The sequence below is a fragment of the Gadus morhua genome, chromosome 12 (assembly GCF_902167405.1).
Source record: "Gadus morhua chromosome 12, gadMor3.0, whole genome shotgun sequence".
Taxonomy (NCBI): Eukaryota; Metazoa; Chordata; class Actinopteri; order Gadiformes; family Gadidae; genus Gadus; species Gadus morhua.
This window is the reverse complement of record NC_044059.1, coordinates 10,817,063-10,836,216: the sequence shown is the minus strand read 5'-3', so window position 1 is coordinate 10,836,216 and position 19,154 is coordinate 10,817,063. Positions and strand designations below refer to the sequence as shown.

The 19,154-nt window shown below is 47.9% G+C and overlaps 2 protein-coding genes across 2 annotated transcripts; both read left to right on the top strand.

The window, feature by feature from the left end:
• Nucleotides 1-983: 983 nt before the first annotated feature.
• Nucleotides 984-10,162, top strand: ctdspl3 (CTD (carboxy-terminal domain, RNA polymerase II, polypeptide A) small phosphatase like 3). The gene is made up of 11 exons (XM_030371976.1): nucleotides 984-1,294; nucleotides 4,190-4,388; nucleotides 4,509-4,649; nucleotides 5,621-5,738; nucleotides 6,120-6,231; nucleotides 7,070-7,156; nucleotides 7,744-7,806; nucleotides 8,156-8,235; nucleotides 8,576-8,702; nucleotides 9,324-9,419; nucleotides 9,509-10,162. Exons 1-11 carry the CDS (start codon nucleotides 1,163-1,165, stop codon nucleotides 9,572-9,574), a joined length of 1,221 nt encoding a protein of 406 aa, XP_030227836.1. The 5' UTR covers nucleotides 984-1,162; the 3' UTR covers nucleotides 9,575-10,162.
• Nucleotides 10,163-10,397: 235 nt separating this feature from the next.
• LOC115555229 (transmembrane protein 79) lies at nucleotides 10,398-17,246 on the top strand. Its single transcript, XM_030371974.1, has 5 exons — nucleotides 10,398-11,124; nucleotides 12,219-12,509; nucleotides 13,059-13,673; nucleotides 14,736-14,949; nucleotides 16,449-17,246. Exons 1-5 carry the CDS (start codon nucleotides 10,872-10,874, stop codon nucleotides 16,681-16,683), a joined length of 1,608 nt encoding a protein of 535 aa, XP_030227834.1. The 5' UTR covers nucleotides 10,398-10,871; the 3' UTR covers nucleotides 16,684-17,246.
• The last annotated feature ends 1,908 nt before the right edge of the window (nucleotides 17,247-19,154 follow it).

Genomic DNA, 19,154 nt, shown 5'->3' with positions numbered 1-19,154 from the left:
TAAACTGTTCTGTGCCTTCTCATTGGCTAGTTAACCCTGTGACGTGAACTAGCGTAGCCCGGCTATCTTTTTTTATTCCAATATCAGTTATTGGATGTGATATTATTGATAACAGTATTGTAATCCCTATCGATCAGCCCGTCTGTGTCTTCCTATCATTCTCTGAGAAAACTTTTTAACAATGATGTTGATTTGGTGCAACTTAATGCTCAATTCTTATTTGAAATATAAATTAACCGACGCTTAATTTAGAGTGGGGTGGTGATCACTGGGCACCAGTACAAAGCCAACCGAATTAAAACTTTTTTGCGCCTTTGAAACCCCAGGCTGTTACTGTGATTGATTGATTGATTGATTGATTGATTGATTGATTGATTGATTGATTGATTGATTGATTGATTGATTGATTGATACATTGACTTGTGAACTTTGGTATTTGGTAATCCACTTGGCCTACTACAAATATTTCTTCTTTTAAGAATTAAAAAAAATTCAGAACAGAAAACAATGCATATAACGGTTTGAAAATAGATAAAGGCATTCAGTAAACTAATGTTTGAAATGTTTTGAGAGCCGTTGACACCAAAGAAATGAACCATTTGTATTTGACACTTTAAAAAACTTAAATTTATTTTCGTTCTCATTTGCTCAATGCAAACAGTCACTAGTTATGGGTAAAAAGAGAACAAAATACAAATAATGGAAATCGAATCCATCTATAGATAATAATATAATGTATAACACGCGTCTACAAGAGCACAGACCGTACGACTTAGTGCTGGAGTATAGATTATAGAATGTATAACACATGTCCAGAAGGGTACAGACTGTATGACATAGGTAGTGGAGGAAAGATGATCATGTCTAGAAGAGCACCGACTCTGAAAGAACACCGCCGTGGTACTGACATGTGACCAGTCGGCCACGTGGTACGCCACGAAGCCCCGCCCAGCAGTGACGTCCGCGGGACGCCAACCTATCCGCACCCGGCAGATTTAAACAGCAAACACTGTTTCGGTTTGAGGCCGAGTGAAGCTAGCTAGGTAGGTCAGACTCACAACAAAGACCTCACCAGTTCGTTTGAATTCGTCCAGATCTTCCTGGACGTCCATCGCTGGAGGGTTTTTAATGCTCTTGGATCGCTCGGTTTGTGGCGAAGAAAATGAGGCTGAGGTCTCGACGCCCGGTGGTCGACCCGCAGAAGAGGAAGAACGACGACGAGCGCTGCTCCAGAGCCAACAGAAGGTCGCAGCTGACCCGCACTAAAGAGCCCACTCCGAGGAAGATCATAACCGTACGTTCACACCGTGTACTACCATGTAATACTGTATCATACGATACTACTAGGGGCCATGTAGTCGGCTTGGCTGGCTGGTCGTTGGCCCGCCGGGTAGCCGAGGAGCTAGCTCCAGCTACACAGCGGCTAATGCTAATTTAAACACAATTGCATTTATATTGACATTTAGGGCATTCAGCAGACGCTTTGGTCCAAAGCGACTTAGAATAAGTACATTTGGCAGAAGAAAGAAAAACGACAATAAATCGCTGTCGGTACAGTAAGGATGTTCTTAGAAACAGGTGTCAACCACCATTCCTTTAATGTATGCTGCTGCATTTTATATCCAGCAATAAATAAGAAATATTACCCTTGTATTAAAGTGGTCTCGTGTTAAGCCTTGTGATTTTGCTATGATGAATTAACGCACACCCAAATCAATGGTTGGAGTAGATGTTTGACTTCTGTTGAGGTTTTGAGTATAGGGTTAGTGACGTTACAAGATATGATCTGACACATTATTCTTTTGAAGCAGTTGGGTGTCACCGGTTTAGTAGGGGATGGGCAGAATGCTAAAGCCCAGTTCAGACCAAAGATTTGCCTTGCAACTCGCAACTCCTTGCGACTCCTTGCGACGAGACGGGCTGCGACGTTCAACGGGGCAGTTCACACTGGCTGCCTGCAACGCGCTGCAACGGGCGGCGACGGTGGGTGGTTTCCCTAGCAACTGTGAACGCTCTGGCACAGCTGAGAGCCGCAACAGCATCAGCATAATTTGCGTAGGTTAGATTTGCGATTAGTTTTAGGTTTGCGATTAGTTTTATTTTTATTTTGCTTGAGGGTAGGCTAGAGTTACTGTGTTTTGTCCTTCTCCACTACATCTGCATCGGAGTAAATAGCTGGAGCTTACAGTTAGTTTAGATTACCCGTTGTTGGATACATTGGATTTTCCCTTAGTTGAATTTCAGTTCGATCTGTCTTTGTTTAAGCATGGCATGGCAAGGCAAATTTATTTATATCGCACTTTTCATACACAAGGCAGACTCAAAGTGCTTCACATATAAACGTTGTCATACAATATGATAGATAAGTAAAAGAAAACATATGCAAAGAAATTAGTAAAATAGAAAGTGCAATGTATTTAAGATCAGATCAACCGTCTCTCTGGTATCCGCGTCGGGACTCCAACCCGACCTAAAGGAACTTGGTACTTTCTCTGGGACTCCAACCCGGATTCTAGTAACTCTAACCATGAACCAAAGGCCTTATTCTGGGACTCCAACCCAGACAGACGTCGGGACTCTAATCCAGACAGATCTCGAGTCTTTCCTTTCTCTGGGACTCCAACCCAGATTCTAGGACTCTAACCCAGACAGAAAAGGGTCTCAAACCCTAATCCTTTCTCTCTGGTATCAGATCCTGTATCTTTCTGGTAAAAATAGAAAATAAAGGGAAAGTTAAAAAGGCATTTTAGTAAGTAAAATAGAAAGTGCAATGTATTTAAGATCAGATCAACAGTCTCTCTGGAACCCACGTCGGGACTCCAACCCGACCTAAAGGAACTTGGTCCTTCCTCTGGGACTCCAACACAGATTCTAGGACTCTAACCCAGCCAGAAAAGGGTCTCAAACCCTTATCCTTTCTCACTGGTATCAGATAATGTATCTTTCTGGTAAAAATAGAAAATAAAGGGAAAGTTAAAAAGGCATTTTAGTAAAATAAAGGCAAAGTAAAAAAAAAAAAGCTTTTTAGAAATTGCAAGGTATTTAAGATTTAGCAGAAAGCTAAAGCAAACATAGAAGTCTTCAATCTTGTTTTAAAGGTGCTCAGAGTTGGGGCAAGTCTTAAATCCTCAGGGAGTTTATTCAAGCTATTTGTTGCATACTAAATCCTGCTTTCCCATGTTTCGTGTTTACTCTGGGGATAATTAGCAGATTGGTCTCAGAAGATCTTAGTGTTCTAGAAGGCTTATGTAGTGGAAGCATATCAGTTAAATATTATGGGCCTAAACCATGTAGAGAATTTATAGCAACATGATTTTAAAATCAATTCTCTGACCTACAGGAAGCCAATGTAACGATTTAAGCAGTTACATTTTCAAGCAGTGGAGGGAAACACAACATTAGGTTTTGAATAACTGGATGTTAAGGCGTCTTATTTTTTGGAAACGCGACCAATTTATGGTCTTAACTCTAGTAAGGCCGTACAAGTTGTTCTGTGCTGTGATTGGTTGAAGAGAAATAGCTAAATCGTCACGTTCTAAAACTGGACCTTGCGATTTGACGTGTGCAATCTCTGGTGACTCCTTGCAACGACCAGTTCACACCGCCCCTGCGACGTTCTAAAACCGTCTCGTTGCAAGGCGAATCTTTGGTCTGAGCTGGGCTTAAGCCCAGTTCAGGGCTTAAGGCTTAAGTAAAGGCTTCACGTAAGGGTTACAGGACGTTCTCTGCACCCCGGTTTGGGACGGCGCGGCAGGGGGGCGGATTATGTGTCGTAGGGGGTCAAAGCAGTAGTAGGTCACGTCACTGGGCCTGTGAACTCTCCGTAGGGTTCACGTAGAAAACTTTGTTTTCAAGTCCTTATCACGTCTGGCAATCAGCCAATACGTTTACAGCAACAATCATAAGACGTTTTACTGGCGTTTATTTTAATGTAGCAGGCTAGTACTTTAATGATGTCCACAAACTGTCCCATACACGCAAGTTGTTAACCCTAGATCAGCCGTATTTACACCTTTTTAGCCTGTCCTTTTATGATTCATTTGTAGTCTTTATATGCCATCGTCCTGAATGTGACTTGACTTTCAAAGTTGATGGGTAATTGAAAACGAAGAGCTCAGCACACGTTGTCCCACGGAGTTGATGAGCGTCCACTTGGTAACGATCCGGTCTCTTGTGTTTCTCCCTGCAGCTCGCCTGCGAGGTGACCGTTGACACATGCCGCCCCGTCGGGGTCGACGCCGGTAGCCCCGAGGTGATGGATTCGGTCAGCCGCGAGGGGGTCGATCCGGTCTGCCCCGGGTCCGACGATGAGGTTCCCATGGCAACGAGGCGGCCCCGAGGGAGAAAGAGAGCCATCGCCGTCGAGGACGTCGGCGCACGAGGCAAAGGTGGGGCCTCCGGGCGGTTCGCTACGGAGCACCTCCCACAGCGGTCATAGGGTACCTCAACGCTCACTCACAGAGGCTTTTTCTCCTCTCTCTTTCCTTCGTCCGGTATGATGGTTCCAGAACCGGGCTTCAGCACGCCCGTCAGACCGCTCACCCAGCGCTGCCTGTCGCTGATGAAGCCAGAGCGGAGCCGGCCCCGGAGCTCCGCGTCCGGGAGCTTCTACTCGCCCCTGTCCCGTTTCCTCACGCCCAGCAAAGAGAGTGAGTGGCCCCACACGCTCAAGGGCCCCCCAGAGACACCGATTGCTTTTACACACAGATTAACCCGTCTCAATACAACGACACAGACGTTCCTCTTTGTTCCTGTCAGCCTTTGTGTTCAAATTGAAAGAAGATAGACTTCTATCAGCCCTATTTAGTATAGTACAATATAGGAAAATTGAATGCACCGTAATAATATAAATACTGTGAAAACTAATTGTTGCCGGGATGTGTACGGTAAGGAACACCGTTCTTACTGTCACAGTATTCATATCCCATGACAAAACACCCCCATCAATAAAGAGGAGGAGGAGGCACGGTTGACTGATTACATTTAGAAAATACGCGTCACCGATTCGTATCAGCGAAGAGGACAAATGCAGTACCATACAGTTGAACAGAATAGCGAAAAAATACACTTCCAACTGGTCTTAACAACAGAGACGAGCATTTAAACAAGCATGAGAAGGGTTTAAGTAATCCAAGCCTGTTGTGACTCACGTTTTTTTGAGCACGCTTATGTTCATAAGGACATAGTGTGCAGTAAGCGTGGCAATGTTAGAGGTTTTTAAATGTGGCGTTATTTTTGTAGGGGTGGTGTTCTTGCGTGTTTTAATGGGGTTGTGTTGGTGTTCTAATGTGTTTGAATGGGGTTGTGTTGGTGGTGTTCTAATGTGTTGAATTGCGTTGTGCTGTTTTAATGGTGTTGGTATTTTAATTGCATTGTGTTGTTATTTTAATGTTGTTGTGTTGGTTTTTTAATGTCGTTGTGTAGGTGATTTAATGGCGTTGTGTAGGTGATTTAATGGCGTTGTGTAGATGATTTAATGGCGTTGTGTAGGTGTTTGAATGGCGTTGTGTAGATGATTTAATGGCGTTGTGTAGGTGTTTTAATGGCGTTGTGTAGGTGATTTAATGGCGTTGTGTAGGTGATTTATTGGCGTTGTGTGTTGGCGGCGGTGTGTGTGCAGACAGCAGCAGTCCCAGTGAGGACCGGGACATCCTGATGAGTCCAGAGCGCTTCGTGTTCGGCTACGGGGCCATGGGTCTGCTGGCCGGGGAGGAGGATGCCGAAGACGTCTTCAGCCCGTGAGTCTGGTTCTCCATCTCCTGGGAAGCGGTTGTAGGCCCGTGATGGGTTCTCTGGTCAGAGAGAAGGGCAGTGAGTTCTGCATCTGATGGCAGCTTTACCCAAATCAAATCCCTGTAAAGGTTTGCTCATATAGAAAGTTAAAGGGTATTATTGATAATAAAAGGTAAGCAGGACTACAGGCCTGATTCTTAAGAATATCGTTTTGTCATTGATTTGTATTACAAATTTATTCTCTAAAGTAAAGATGTTGCATAATAGAAAACTTGCAAAGGAGCAGCTGGACTTTATCATTATACATGCAGTGTATCGTCAGATCAAATGATTGACTTTGTATTTTATGGACAGCCACGTTTAACCTCTCCTCTTCCTCCTCCCAGCTTCACCTTCATCAAGAACATCCCAGCCCGCTCGGAACAGTACAAGCCCAGCCTCCGCGACATCCCCCCCAAGATGAGGAGCACGCCTAACGGCACCTTAGTGCTGGACCTGGTCGGTCTCCCTCACACCCAACCACCGCCCAATCCCCTTCCTCAACGCGCACACACTCTACTAAGACACACGTGCACACTATACTAAGAGAGACACACGCACTATACTAAGAGAGACACACACACAGACACACACAGACTCATTATACTGATAGAGAGAGACACACGCACACTATAAGCTCCTAACTTGTGGATTCAGGAGAAAGCTCTGGTTAATAATTGTCACCGTGGTCTTGAGAAGGAATTTGAGGAACTGGTTTAGGGCTTAAGAATCGTTTCCTCGTTGAAGCGTTGTTTCCAGCAGCCATGGCGATGGGCCTTTGATGCCCTGGGGAGATTTCTGGGTGGCTGAGATTAAATTCTTGGCACGGCTTCACAGCAACAGGTGTCTGGTTTCCCCGGCAACAAGGGGTCCCAAGTCCATTAAATAATGATGACAGCCAGATGTTGTCTGGGTATCCTTATTGGTCCCATTACGACCTGTGAATCTGTTGCACGAGGCCTTGAGTGAGACTAAATCGTATCGCCGTGTTTAGCGTTTTCTGTAAATCCAAAATGTAAAGTAAATGAAGGTGCATGTTTAGGTAGGGCTTAGACGATTGGGTTGAAACATTTTAACTAGGAACAAGTAATGCACTCAAGGCTATCTCGTAGCCGCTGCGTAGAAGATCCTGCATGCGTTTTAATTACTAGAACACGGCAAATTTGGAAGATGGCAACTGGTAGTAACACTTTTTATAGGGGACCCATTTGTGTATATCCATCCACCTGCCCGCCAACGCACAGTGAATATAATTGAATAACATAGTATTATAATATATATGAATGTTTGTCTGCAGGATGAGACGCTCCTCTTCAGCTCGCTGAATGTGATCGAGAACGCAGACTGCACCTTCAACACCACCTTCCAGGACCACCAGTACAAGGTGGGCATCGACTGTAAATGTAGATCAAACGCCATTTTTAACTCTGTCGGTGTCCTTGTTGCTTGATTTGATGGAACCTTTTGGGCGCAGGGAACAAAGGGTTTCATATCGCAGTACTTACTACAATATGAATACAAAATGAAGTGAAATGGGCTGGATGTATTCAATCAAATGAAGAACAATATACATGCTAATTTGGAAAGTGATCAAATCAGACGTATCAGATGTTTGTTTTGGAAATACTACCGCCTGGTCCATAACTATCTACACAATTAGGGTATTTGGCAGATGCTTTTATCCAAAGCAACTTACATCGGTTAATACACACATTGACACACCGACGGCAGAGTCAACCATGCAAGGCGACAGCCAGCCCGTCAGGAGAAGTTAGGGTTAATTGTCTTGCTCAGGGACACATCGACACAGCTGGGGATCGAACTAGCAACCTTTCGGTTACAAGACATCTGCTCTACCTCCTGAGCTAAGCAGACCCACACGGTGCTGAGTGGTCTATCCCTTCGACTGAGGCCTAGCGCCAGTAAGGGGAGGACCCCCATGGTTCTGATACCGTCTCTCCCTCTCCACAGGTCTACGTGGTGCTCCGTCCGCACGTCAAGGACTTCCTAAAAGCGATGGCCAAAGTCTACGAGGTATGGGCTCACTTTTAAACATTTGTTTTTTGCGCAAGGACTTACAACATACGTGTCGTCCCAGCCTGTGAGGCAGGGTCCCCTTTAAGAGTGTGCACTTAACCGGCAAGAGGTTTGGTGGTTTCGCAAGCTATATAGCGTACGTGGTGTACTGTCTTATTGTTGTCGGGTCATGAGGCGGGTTAGCATAGCACCAGGTTAGCATAGCATCGGTTTAGCATAGCCCCGGGTTAACACGACGCAGCATAGCATTGGGTTGTCAATGCACACAGGCAGGGCCTGACGGTGTGTTTCAGGCTTTCGGACCAAAATAACTCAACCTTTCCGTGTGTTTACTCTGTATTTGCAGATGTTCGTTTACACGTCTGCCAAGAAGGCGTACGCAGAGAAGCTGCTGGACATTCTGGACCCTCAGAGGAAACTGTTTCGGTACGTCAGCCCCCCCTTTCATCAGCACCCCGCTGGATGTGTTCTGCGTTCAGGGGTTTATGCAACCATCCCCGTTGGCTTCTCGGGACATTTGTCGTAAACACAACCTTGGTCTAAATGAGGTGTTGGTTTTTTTTGGTCTCAAGTGCTTTCCCAGTACTACTACGGATGTTTTGCCTCTGGCTCCTCAGAGTCAAGGTTGAACCATGACGCACAACCCGACTGTCCAAACTCCAAATCCACCCTGTGTGTGTACAGTGTCCACATCTCGTGTGTGTGTGTGTGTGTGTGTGTGGGGGGGGTTAACCTGGCGTTGTCTCCCTTCCCTCGATCCCTGAAGCCATCGGCTGTACCAGGAGCATTGCACTTGCGTGATGGGCCACTACATCAAGGACCTCAACATGCTGGAGCGGGACCCCAGCAAGACGGTGATCCTGGACAACGCCCCACACACCTACCCCTACCACGTGAGTACCCTCCACACACCGCCTCCCTTAACTAGTTTGGCTTCAAGTAGGGCTCCACCGATTCCACTTTTTCTCAGACCAAGTGCAAGCACTTCATTCGGTTACTCGCCGATGCCGAGATATACGTAGCGATGTGAAATAGTTGTCCGGGAATCGTACTCCTCGGACGTGGGTATTTAATAAATCGCTGCTGAGACGGAGCTTAACCATCCACACACCAAAGCCGTATAAGATAAGTTTCCAGAAAGCTCCGATTTCTCCTGGACGCTGAAGTCGACTTCATTACAGTTCATTTTCCATCAAGCCTTTTTTCTTCTAAGTCTCCAGAACCGACGGGAAAGCGGTTAGCTTTTGTTTTCGCCGTACGTGTCCTATATCCACTATTGCTGTAGTTTCCACCCGTCAGCGGTGGATGTGTTGGGCTGTGGAGGGGCGCCCCCCCCCATGGAGACCATTCTGGGTGGGGTTGGCGCGTTGCCATTGGTGCACGGTGCTGACACAGAGCATGTGACCCTCCACATGCCTATTGGCTGTGATGAGGATGAGGATGATGATGATGATGACGAGGCGGGACAGACGGGCGGCAGTAAGTAACGTCTCCTGGGACGGCTTCTCTTCCAGCTGATGAACACGGTTCCCATCAAGAGCTGGAGCGGAGAGCAGGACGACCGCGAGCTGCAGAGGCTGGTCCACTACATGGAGAAGCTGTCGTCAGCGGTGAGTCCTGTCGCCGCGGTCGGGCCACCAAGGGTCCTACCACTGTTTATGATCCTTTTTTATTGATTTTAATAAACACATCTCTGCAGGTCGACTTCCGGGACGTTCTGAAGAGACGGAAGGACCACATCCATCGGCTGTTGTCCGAAGACTGAGGGGGAGACGACCCCCAGCGTTGTTTGGCTGCGTTACCGCGACAACGCCGCGTCCGCTTGCGTTACCGCGGCAACGGGTCTCACCCGCCCGCCCGCCCGGACTGACACAGCCCCGGATCCGCTGTGTTCCCATGGCAGCAGCTTTCAGAAGACCTCAAACTTGCTGCGTTGCTCACTGTTACCGTGGCGACGCTGTCTGAGGACTTGAGTTCGGGGTCACTGCTTCACCGTGACGCAACCCCTACTGCTGTCCCCTCTGCTTACTGCAGTCACTCCTCTCCGCTTGAAACTCGTAAAACCAACATTATTCAATGATACAATCACCCGCCTTATCTGTGCGGTGACTCGGACCATAACTTGAAATTGTGCGATAATTTGTCACCTGTCAACTGCCGTTTCACGTGCACCCTTTTCCACCAGCTAACAGTGAACCACCAATGTGTAAATAATTATTAAACCACAACCTTGAAATACCCTGTTTAAATTAATTTGTTGATTTTGCCGGCAAACTGAATGCTCTTGTGTATAAAATGTACCATTGTTGTATACAAAATATTAAAATCCTTGAGAAAATTTTATGCAAATCAATTTGGTATTATTATTACAAGCTTCAATGGTGGGAGCAGCAGGCCTTTCTTTTTCTTTCCTTTTTATACCGGCCAACCAGCCGTCTGCCTCCCAAGGCTGCAGTGAAACCCAACCCTCTCATCCGCCTGCCCCTCACTTCACCACGGCACATGTGCCTGCAAGAACAAAGCGCGCTATTGTCGCAGCCGCCCCGATTATCTTACCCCTGTTTCTAAACCTGGTCCAGACTGCTATACAGAAACCACCTACAGGCAACTACAAGGCAGCTCCTGGCTGCTCACTCCCCTCCACCGCTGCTAAAACAACGAGGCAGGGCATCAAGAACCTCCAATTACTCTCTCTCCGAACCTCCCCCCTCCCCTTACTCTAAACATGAGCCAGGTCTCTCGAAGTTCCACCAACTGTCCGTCTCCGGCAAAAGAAAAAACTCAATCTGAACCATTCTAGAAGATTAATAACTATTGTCCGGGCCCTACTCTCTCTACTCTATTATCGGACGACAATGGGGGACCGGGCAACAAACAATGTACGATCGACCCAGCGCTGTTTCCAGGGGACTCGGGGGAAGGAGAGGTTTGGAGAGGTTTCTCCTTGTGAAATCCCGTGTGCTCCCTGGTGCTAGACGGACCCAGTCCGGCCCCCTCCCCACCCCCTCCCCTCCCCTGGCGTGGGGTGGTGTGTGTATCCGCTCCGGGTTGATGTGCTCCATATGGTCCGGGACTGCGCGGTACCCAGAGTGGCTGGGGGGGGGGCGGGGCCACTGCGTAGTATTTGGTCCTGGTTGAAATTTGATTCAGAAGTTGAGAGGACTGCAGGACCCAAAGCGAGCGAGGGGGGAGGGAGACGCACACACACACACACACACGCACACACACACACACACACACAGGTCGACCGGACGCTATTTTACTGCAATAATAAAAGAAGCAAAGACGGACCCAGCCATCGCTACAGTCTGAGAGGTAAGACTTTGGGATGATCCCGGTGGACTGGTGCTGCTTTTAAAAGCAGTTTTTTTAATAAAGCTTATCTGTAATCTATGCTAGATTTGTTTTGTCTGGACCAATACTTTTGGTCAATGCGATAACCATGCATGTGTGTGTGGTGGCAGAATAGAAAACTACAACGTGATCAATACATGGCGATGGATTGTGCGTTTCTTTTGTAGGCTGGCTTCTCACATCGACACATCCTCTACTTTGTCTGTGTAGCCTCAAGGCATATTGTAAGACTATCTTAAATCTAATCCTCAAAGCGTCCGTTTGTCTTTATAATGGGATTAGTGATCGATAGGCTACATGGTGTTTCCATCTGCAGCTGAACCGGTCCAGGTCCGGGCTTTAGTTGGGTTTCTCTGCTGACTTGAGTCCACGCACATTGCCTGTTGCGTGTTTTCTCTTTCACTGTTTGTTTTTTTACCTCCATCGTGCATCCAATTCTTATCCTTGCTCATTTATCACGGGTAGAACCAGCGTCCATGCAAATGCACTTTTCGTTATCAACGTTGCTGCGTATCGTAGGCCACAGATATTGTAAAGTCTAATACAGCCTTTACTTTAAGACGTGCGTGGTTCAGACGTGCACGTTGTGCGTGTGTCTGTTAAGTGGATGGCGTGCCCGCGCCTCGAGCACGCCAGATCCCCCCCCGCCCCCAAAGTCAACCCCCAGATGTTGGGACCCCGTCATGGCGGGACGGGCCGGTCGCATAAACCTCACTTAGCTTGTGTTTTAATGTATTTCTGTGTAATGCAAAATATGATAGTATGATAGGACTCTGGGTTGAAAGCAAACGCTTTGATGTACTTTTTTTTTCTTTCTTTTTTTACCATAACGTGATCAGGCGTTACGTGTATCAATAAAATGTGTGATATTATCATTGTTTTTATCGTTACTCGTTAGAAGTAATTTACATTCATATTTAGGGTAGGTCTATATAGCAGACGCTTTTATCCAAAGTAATTTCCTCGGAGATCCTCGGAGACCTTTTTTATTGTATTGTATTTACTTGTTATCATACTCGATAAACCCAAAAACCAAATCGTCTTCACACCTACAGACCGTGCGACCATGAGCTCCACGGGGCGTCCGGCCGCTCACCCGCAGGACGGGGCAGAGATCGACAGCGTCAAGGAGTCCATCAGTGACATCATCAACCAGCTGCAGGACATCGACCCGGCGCGGCTCTCCTTCTCCCCCTTCCTGGACCTGGACACCCAGATCTCGCTGGCGCCCGTGTCGGACAGCCCCGAGTCCTCGGTGGAGGAGCTCCACTCCTCACCCCACTCCGTGACCGGGTCGCAGCGGTCACTGGAACCCGGGACGGGACCCTCAGCCGATACGCACAGAGGTGGGTTACTAGGGTAGTGTTTCTTCCACGCGCACTTTTAGGGGGGCCACTTGTGTTGGGGGTTTGTTTATATTATACTAAAATGATTTTAAAGAAAAATGGCGTTTGTTTGTTTTAAACCTTTTGTTTGTGTTGATTGGGTAGATTGGGGTTAACCTAACCATAACCCTAAAATAACATAATAACAATAAGAATAAGAATAAGAATTAAAAAAAAAAGTAAACAAAAGGATTTCGAAATGACGTGCCAGTGCACCCAGGGTCATTTCGACCAACAAAACCTGAATAATATACAAAACGTAGCCCTAAGACAACAAAATAGTTAAAAAGGGCAGCGTTGTATAATGACTTTACGGAATTTGCTGACTGATAAAAAATGGCAGATGTGCTAAATGAAATCATGAGATTTGGTATTTATATCCCTAACCATAAAGAACAAAGCATTAGAGCACTCGTTCCCGCAGTGCGCACAGGAAGCCATGCCAGCCATGTTTTGAATACCCTGATTTGAATGCGCTGCTCAGACGTTTGTGTTTGCGTCCAATTCCAGACGACGACAGCCGGCCAGACGACAGCGGGACGACGCGTCGGGAACAGGGAGTACCAGAGGGGGGGGGGGGTCTTTCCAGCGCCGTTGCCACGACGGCGCACACTTTGGAAGACGCCTCGGAAAACCGCGTCGTCGCTCCCTCCCCCCTCCTCCCCCCCTCCCCCCCCTCCCCTTCCCCCCCCTCCGCCCCCCTCGCCGAAGACCTTCCCAACGGGACGGACCCGGCGCGGTGGGCCCGCCAGCCCCCGCCCCCCCTCCGCCCGCACCCCCGCCCCCAGCACCCCCCCCCCGCCGGCGAGGGCCGCCCCCTGCTCGACGCGCCCCCCGGTACCGTGGAGCTGGCCGTCTGGATGGAGTCGGAGGGGCGCGGCCAGGGCTGCGACGCCGTCGTCGTGGCGCCGGACGCGTTGCCGCCGGGAGGCCGGCGCTGCTGCCGCCGGGGGGGCCGGGCCCCCGCCCTGGGCGCCGCCGTGGCCTCGCTGGTGTGCGCCGCGGGGATCCTCTATGCACTCTATTTCCACGTCCCCCTCAAGGCCCCGCGCTGCCCCGACCTGGGCAGCCGCCTCGTCTTCACTCTGGGCTGCTGCCTGGTGGCCTCCCTGCCCGTCCTGCTAGGTAGGTCTGGGGGGCTGGGGGCTGGGGGGTGGAGGTCTGGAGGTCTGGGGGGCTGGGGGTCGGAGGTATGGAGGTCTGGGGGGGCTAGGGGGCTGGGGGGTGGAGGTATGGAGGTCTGGAGGTCTGGGGGGTGGGGGTCTGGAGGTCTGGGGGGCTGGGGGGTAGAGGTCTGGAGGTCTGGGGGGCGGAGGTATGGAGGTCTAGGGGGCTGAAGGTCTTGGTGTCTGGGGGCTTGGGGACTGGGGGTCTATGGGTCTGGGGGTCTAAGGGTCTGAAGGTCTTGGTGTCTGGGGGTCAGACTAGGCTGGTCCCGTCCCTCACAACAAACCAAACCAACAACTCCCTCTGCTCGCCGATTTATAATAAAAACAGCTTTTTATTTGTGAGGATTGAAGAGGTTCAGGTCGTCTAGTCGTCTTAAGTCCAGGAATGCGGAATGAGTCCGGTGTTTTTAGGTTTTGTCTCTGTTTTTTAATTTGATTTGGTTTTCTGGAACCCAAAGCTTCGGTGGATTCACTGAGCTTCTGGAGGGGAAGCCATGCTTCCTCTTCCTGTCTGTAGCCTTAAAAGGAGACAGGAGATAGAGACAGAGGGACAGACATGGGGGAGACGGAAGGAGGGAGACAGGGCTCCTCTCCCTGTCTGCATCCCGCTTGTCTCCCAGGGTTTACTGGCGTACCGACCGGGTAGGCCAGGAGGTGCACACAGGAGTACGGCCCAGTGTGACCCAGTTAATTCAGTCTAAGAATGCCACAGTTGACAGCTTAATATGGAAAATAAATTCACGCTGTTTATCAGAAAGACTGAAGCTTTGTGTGTGAGTGTGTGTGTGTTAATGTGTTTAGGGGGGGGGGGGGGCAATCTTCCAAAAATAGGAAATCCACTTCATGCCTATTCCCAATATCATCTGGAGCGAGGCTGTCGGCAGCGTTTAGGCCGTTCCAGCAGTGTGAGGTCCAATCGATTCGTGGAAAGAACCGACGCCTGGCGTTCCGTTCAGGAAGCTGTCTAACCGTCTCCTCTCTCTCCCCCTCTCCCCCCCCCCTCTCCCTTCCCCTTCAGCGATGCTCTCCGGCTGGGTCTGCCAGTTCTGCAGCGGCTCTCTGGAGCCCGCGGAGCCCTCGTCCAGGCGACGGGCCCTCCAGAGGCTGTTTGTCTCCTCCTCCCTGGAGCTGCTGCTCCTCTACGCCCTCAACCTCCTCCTCATGGCCTCGCAGCTCCCCCAGAGGGACCTGCACCTGGTGCCCACCGCCGCCGCCATCTTCTTCCTGGGAAGGTGAGGGAGGAAGGGAGGGAGAGAGAGAGAGGGGAGGGGAGAGAGAGGGGGGGAGAGAGAGAGGGGGGAGAGAGAGAGAGAGAGAGAGAGAGAGAGAGAGAGAGAGAGAGAGAGAGAGAGAGAGAGAGAGAGAGAGAGAGAGAGAGGGAGATGTTTATAGTTAGTTATAAACAAAGAGAGAAAGAGGTTGTGATAGAAGGGAAGAGGTGAGAGACAGAGAGAAGGGGAAATAGGAAGGGAGAGAGAGAGAGACCAGGATATAGAGACTGGGAGTGTGAGAAGGACGGAAACAGACTGAAAGATTAACGAGTGAAAGCTAGAAAGTTGTAACTACCCGTTAAAGGTTGACGATAAGTAGGTGAATGGACAGATACGGAAAGAGAGAGCGAGAGAGAGAGAGCACACATGGTGATGGAGATGGCAGGAAGGATAGAAGAATCACTTCCATTCCAATTCTGAGCGTTGCAAATGTGCGGGATTTGATAACAGGCTGATGAGGAGAGGTGGAGAGAGAGACAGTGAGGGAGATCTTGGTGATTGTGACGGTGGGGTATACAGAGAAACAAGAGTTCTTTAGCAGGGGTGAACAGACGTAGAGAACTCCATGAAATAAACCTCATCACTCTAACAAACAGCTCTGCAGCCACTAATTGGAGAATAATAACGTTATACAGAGAATCCTGCAAATTAACAAAAACAAACGTTAAGGAACAGGACAGGAATAGATGAGTTTAGCTGTAGGATTGTAGTGTTTATCGACCTCTGAATACTAAATGCGAGTGGCTTGGAGATGATGTTGGTCCTCATCGCTTTTAAATGTACCAGAACTAATTATTGAGTATGAGAATGCGCTGGTTCCTGATTTAAAACAACATATTTAAATGAAACCTGTCATTTCCATCGTTCACCGTTTATAAATAAAAGTGAAACCACGTGTTCTTGGTTAACACAGGAAGCCCTGCCTTTGACCAAAGTGACGGGTAGATACTTATTTACCCCACATGGAGAATGGTGGCGTCAGGGCACAAAGCAAAGAATTACAAAGAGATAAAGAAAGAAAGAATCAAAACAAAGTATACACAGAGGAAACATGTATATAGTATTTATCCTTGCTCCCCGTATGTGTGTGTATACACACACACATACGTATGTGTGTGTATACACACACACATACGGGTGTCACACAATAGATTAGGTTGAACGTCATGATGAATTTTGGACAAATGATCTCTGCAGTGTGTGGATTATTGTGACCAATACTACCTGTGTGTTTGTGTTTAGGTGTGTGTGTGTGTGTGTGTGTGTGTGTGTGTGTGTGTGTGTGTGTGTGTGTGTGTGTGTGTGTGTGTGTGTTTATCTGTGTCTATGTGCGTGCGCAGATACACACGCAGATACAGACAATAACATGTGTCATGTTTCATAATCCTGCACAACAATGTCATTTGATCTCATTTTGTTCATTTTATCTCACCCCCCCCCCCCCCCCCCCCCCCCTCCAGACTCGTCTACTGGGCCAGTCTCCACGGCTGCCCCACCTGGCGGGCCTTCGGCGCGGGCCTGACAACCTTCCCCCTGCTGGCCATGGTGGCTCTGAACCTCTTCTTCCTCTACAACCTGGGCCTGGAGTACCCCGCCTTCCGCTCGCAGGACCTGCTCCTCAACCAGGACACGCCCTCTCTGTGGTCGCCAGGGGCGATGGCCCCCAAGCCCAACGCCACCCTGGACAATATGTGAGGAGGAGGAGGAGGAAGGGAGGAGGGCGATGATGAAGAAGGCGGGGGATGAAGGAGAAGAAGAAAGAGAGAGGAGGGAGAGGGACTCTCTTTGTGCTTTTTGAAGGAGGAGATCCTTCTAGAAATAGGCAATTTCTGTGGTCTGCAGGCCGGCTTTGGGGGCGGCCATGACCGACCGACCTCGGAGCTGCTGCGACGGCTGTCTGCTTTGGCGTAGACAGGACCTTCTCTGTTCTTAATGTGGATTCCTGCTTATTATCTGAAGCGCCGCGAGAGTCCTCTTTTTCTTTCTCGCTCTTGCTTGTGGCCAAAAAAAAAAGAAAAAAAGCCCTTGAACTCCAAAGTTCTAGTCTTAAAACGTTTGTCCTTTTAAGCCATTCCAGTAACTATATTTAATGTTTTGAACTCGTAAGCGCTTCAGAGCTTTTGCTTTTTTTTATACGGATTCATTTGGTTCACTGGCAGAAAACCTTTCTTATGAGGAAGCGTATTTTTTATCGTGCCAAACTTTTTGTAAATGAAATAATGATGATAAGAATAAAGGCCATTACTTTGACAAGTTTACAGTTTATGACAGTTTTATATGTAATTTTCCCCAATGTCTACAGTTGACGTGTAATATGGAGCGAGACGTTAAACCCCTACCTGCTCATCAATAATCAAACTATAATATGCCTCCCAGCGCTCGAACAATGGCCACAGAGTAACCAGTTCATGGTCGGCATTCCCAACACCGGTTAGGCTACTGATCTTCTACGCCAGAAGACAACCCTTTTGTCCCTGACTACCCCGTTTCCCCCCGCTGTTAAGAAATGCCCCACCGGAGGAAAACCCGAGCCCCAACGTACTCCCATGAGGCTGCAGCCCAGTTGCCTAGCGCTGGGCTAACAGCCCTGTTGCCTAGCGTCGGGCTAGCATCAACGCTTGGAGCTACGGGGCCCTACTGGCCCCGGGCCCAGTAGGCTATGACAGCTTCATGAAGATAATTCATGAATAATGAGAGAGGGCGGGGAAGGGGTTAGTCAGACTCACCGCACGGAGGGAAGCAGAACTACTCCCGGAAAACCAGACCCATCCCACACACACTTTGCTTTTTCCCCTGAGGGGGTAGCGAGATGAAATTAAAGGGCACCGCCATTTAAATTACTTAGCAGGATTTGAACAGAGTCGCTCTGCTCCGGCCTGCTCAATCTGTCTGGATGCAATATGATCTGGGGTCTGACTGACTGTAGTTTAAAACCTTTGGGTAAGAACAGCATGATCAGAGAATTGGGGGGTTGCTCTTTCCTGATGTGTTTTTCTTACATGTATATTTAGTCTTTGCGCTTACAGCAAAATAAACGTACAAGTGAGTCTAAAACATACAATCCATATTGTGATTATAAATAAAATCCAAGGACGGAAATAGGTTTGATGGAAGAAATAACATTTAGATGCAGCAGTTGTGTGAAAGAATCGTAGGCTGATAGTCTTAGACACCAGTATTTATTTGGCTGGTAATTGACGAAAGGTAGTCCTTGTTTGTCGTGGCAACAGAAAAAGAAATGCAACACAACCAGAATATCCAGCTAATTCTTCATCCCTGGCCTTGTTTCAGTGATCCCTAACTGTACGGTGCTATGCTCAACTTAGCAAATATTCGTTTTTGGTTGGCTATGTTGATGTCAAGACTATCACAACACAGTGTTTTTGGTGTTAGGGTGTTGAATTGGGCCTATATCTCCTAAACAAAAACCCTTTGGATCAAAGCAGCTGCTAAATAATACAGGATATTTAGAGAAATTTATGACAAGAAGAATTAAAGCATGCATGAGTTATATGTTGTTTACTAATGGTCTAACTGATAAACAAATATAAAAAACAATGTGATTAATTTCCTCTTAGGCTTTGGAACAAAATGTAGAAGGTATCCTGAAACTATTCATCACTACAGCTCAACATTCATGACCCCTGGCCATCGCATTGATGCATCCAAATTAAATTCCTCCTTAATGCATCTAAAATCCCAACATAGCTCAATTAATACAACAGTGCTCCTCATTGTGCTTTAACAGTGAACTACTATAATCGTGTGTTGTTTATGGTATGAAGGGAGACAGTGGTTTCTGTTGTAACATTTCCAGTAGAAAATTTAGGCGATTTTCTGGGTAGTGTCCAGAAGTGTTCTGTCCAGCTGCCTGTGACATAAGATAGGAAATACCATTTATGATTACCTTTGATTTCAAGGAATATTGAATGGTTAATTTATTCATCAGGCAATGCTTGACAATGAACTATTCACCTCATGCTTATGTGTCACTCTTCATGATAAAACCATTAGTGACTCTCTAAAGCACATTTTCGTTTAGTTCAGTTTTATCCTTGTTTGATTCCTTTTCGACGTCTTCCAATTTCGTCCAGATTTTGTTATAAACCGCCGTACCTAATGAAAGGGAATAGCCATCTCAAACGGACTCAGATGACACTAAGTAT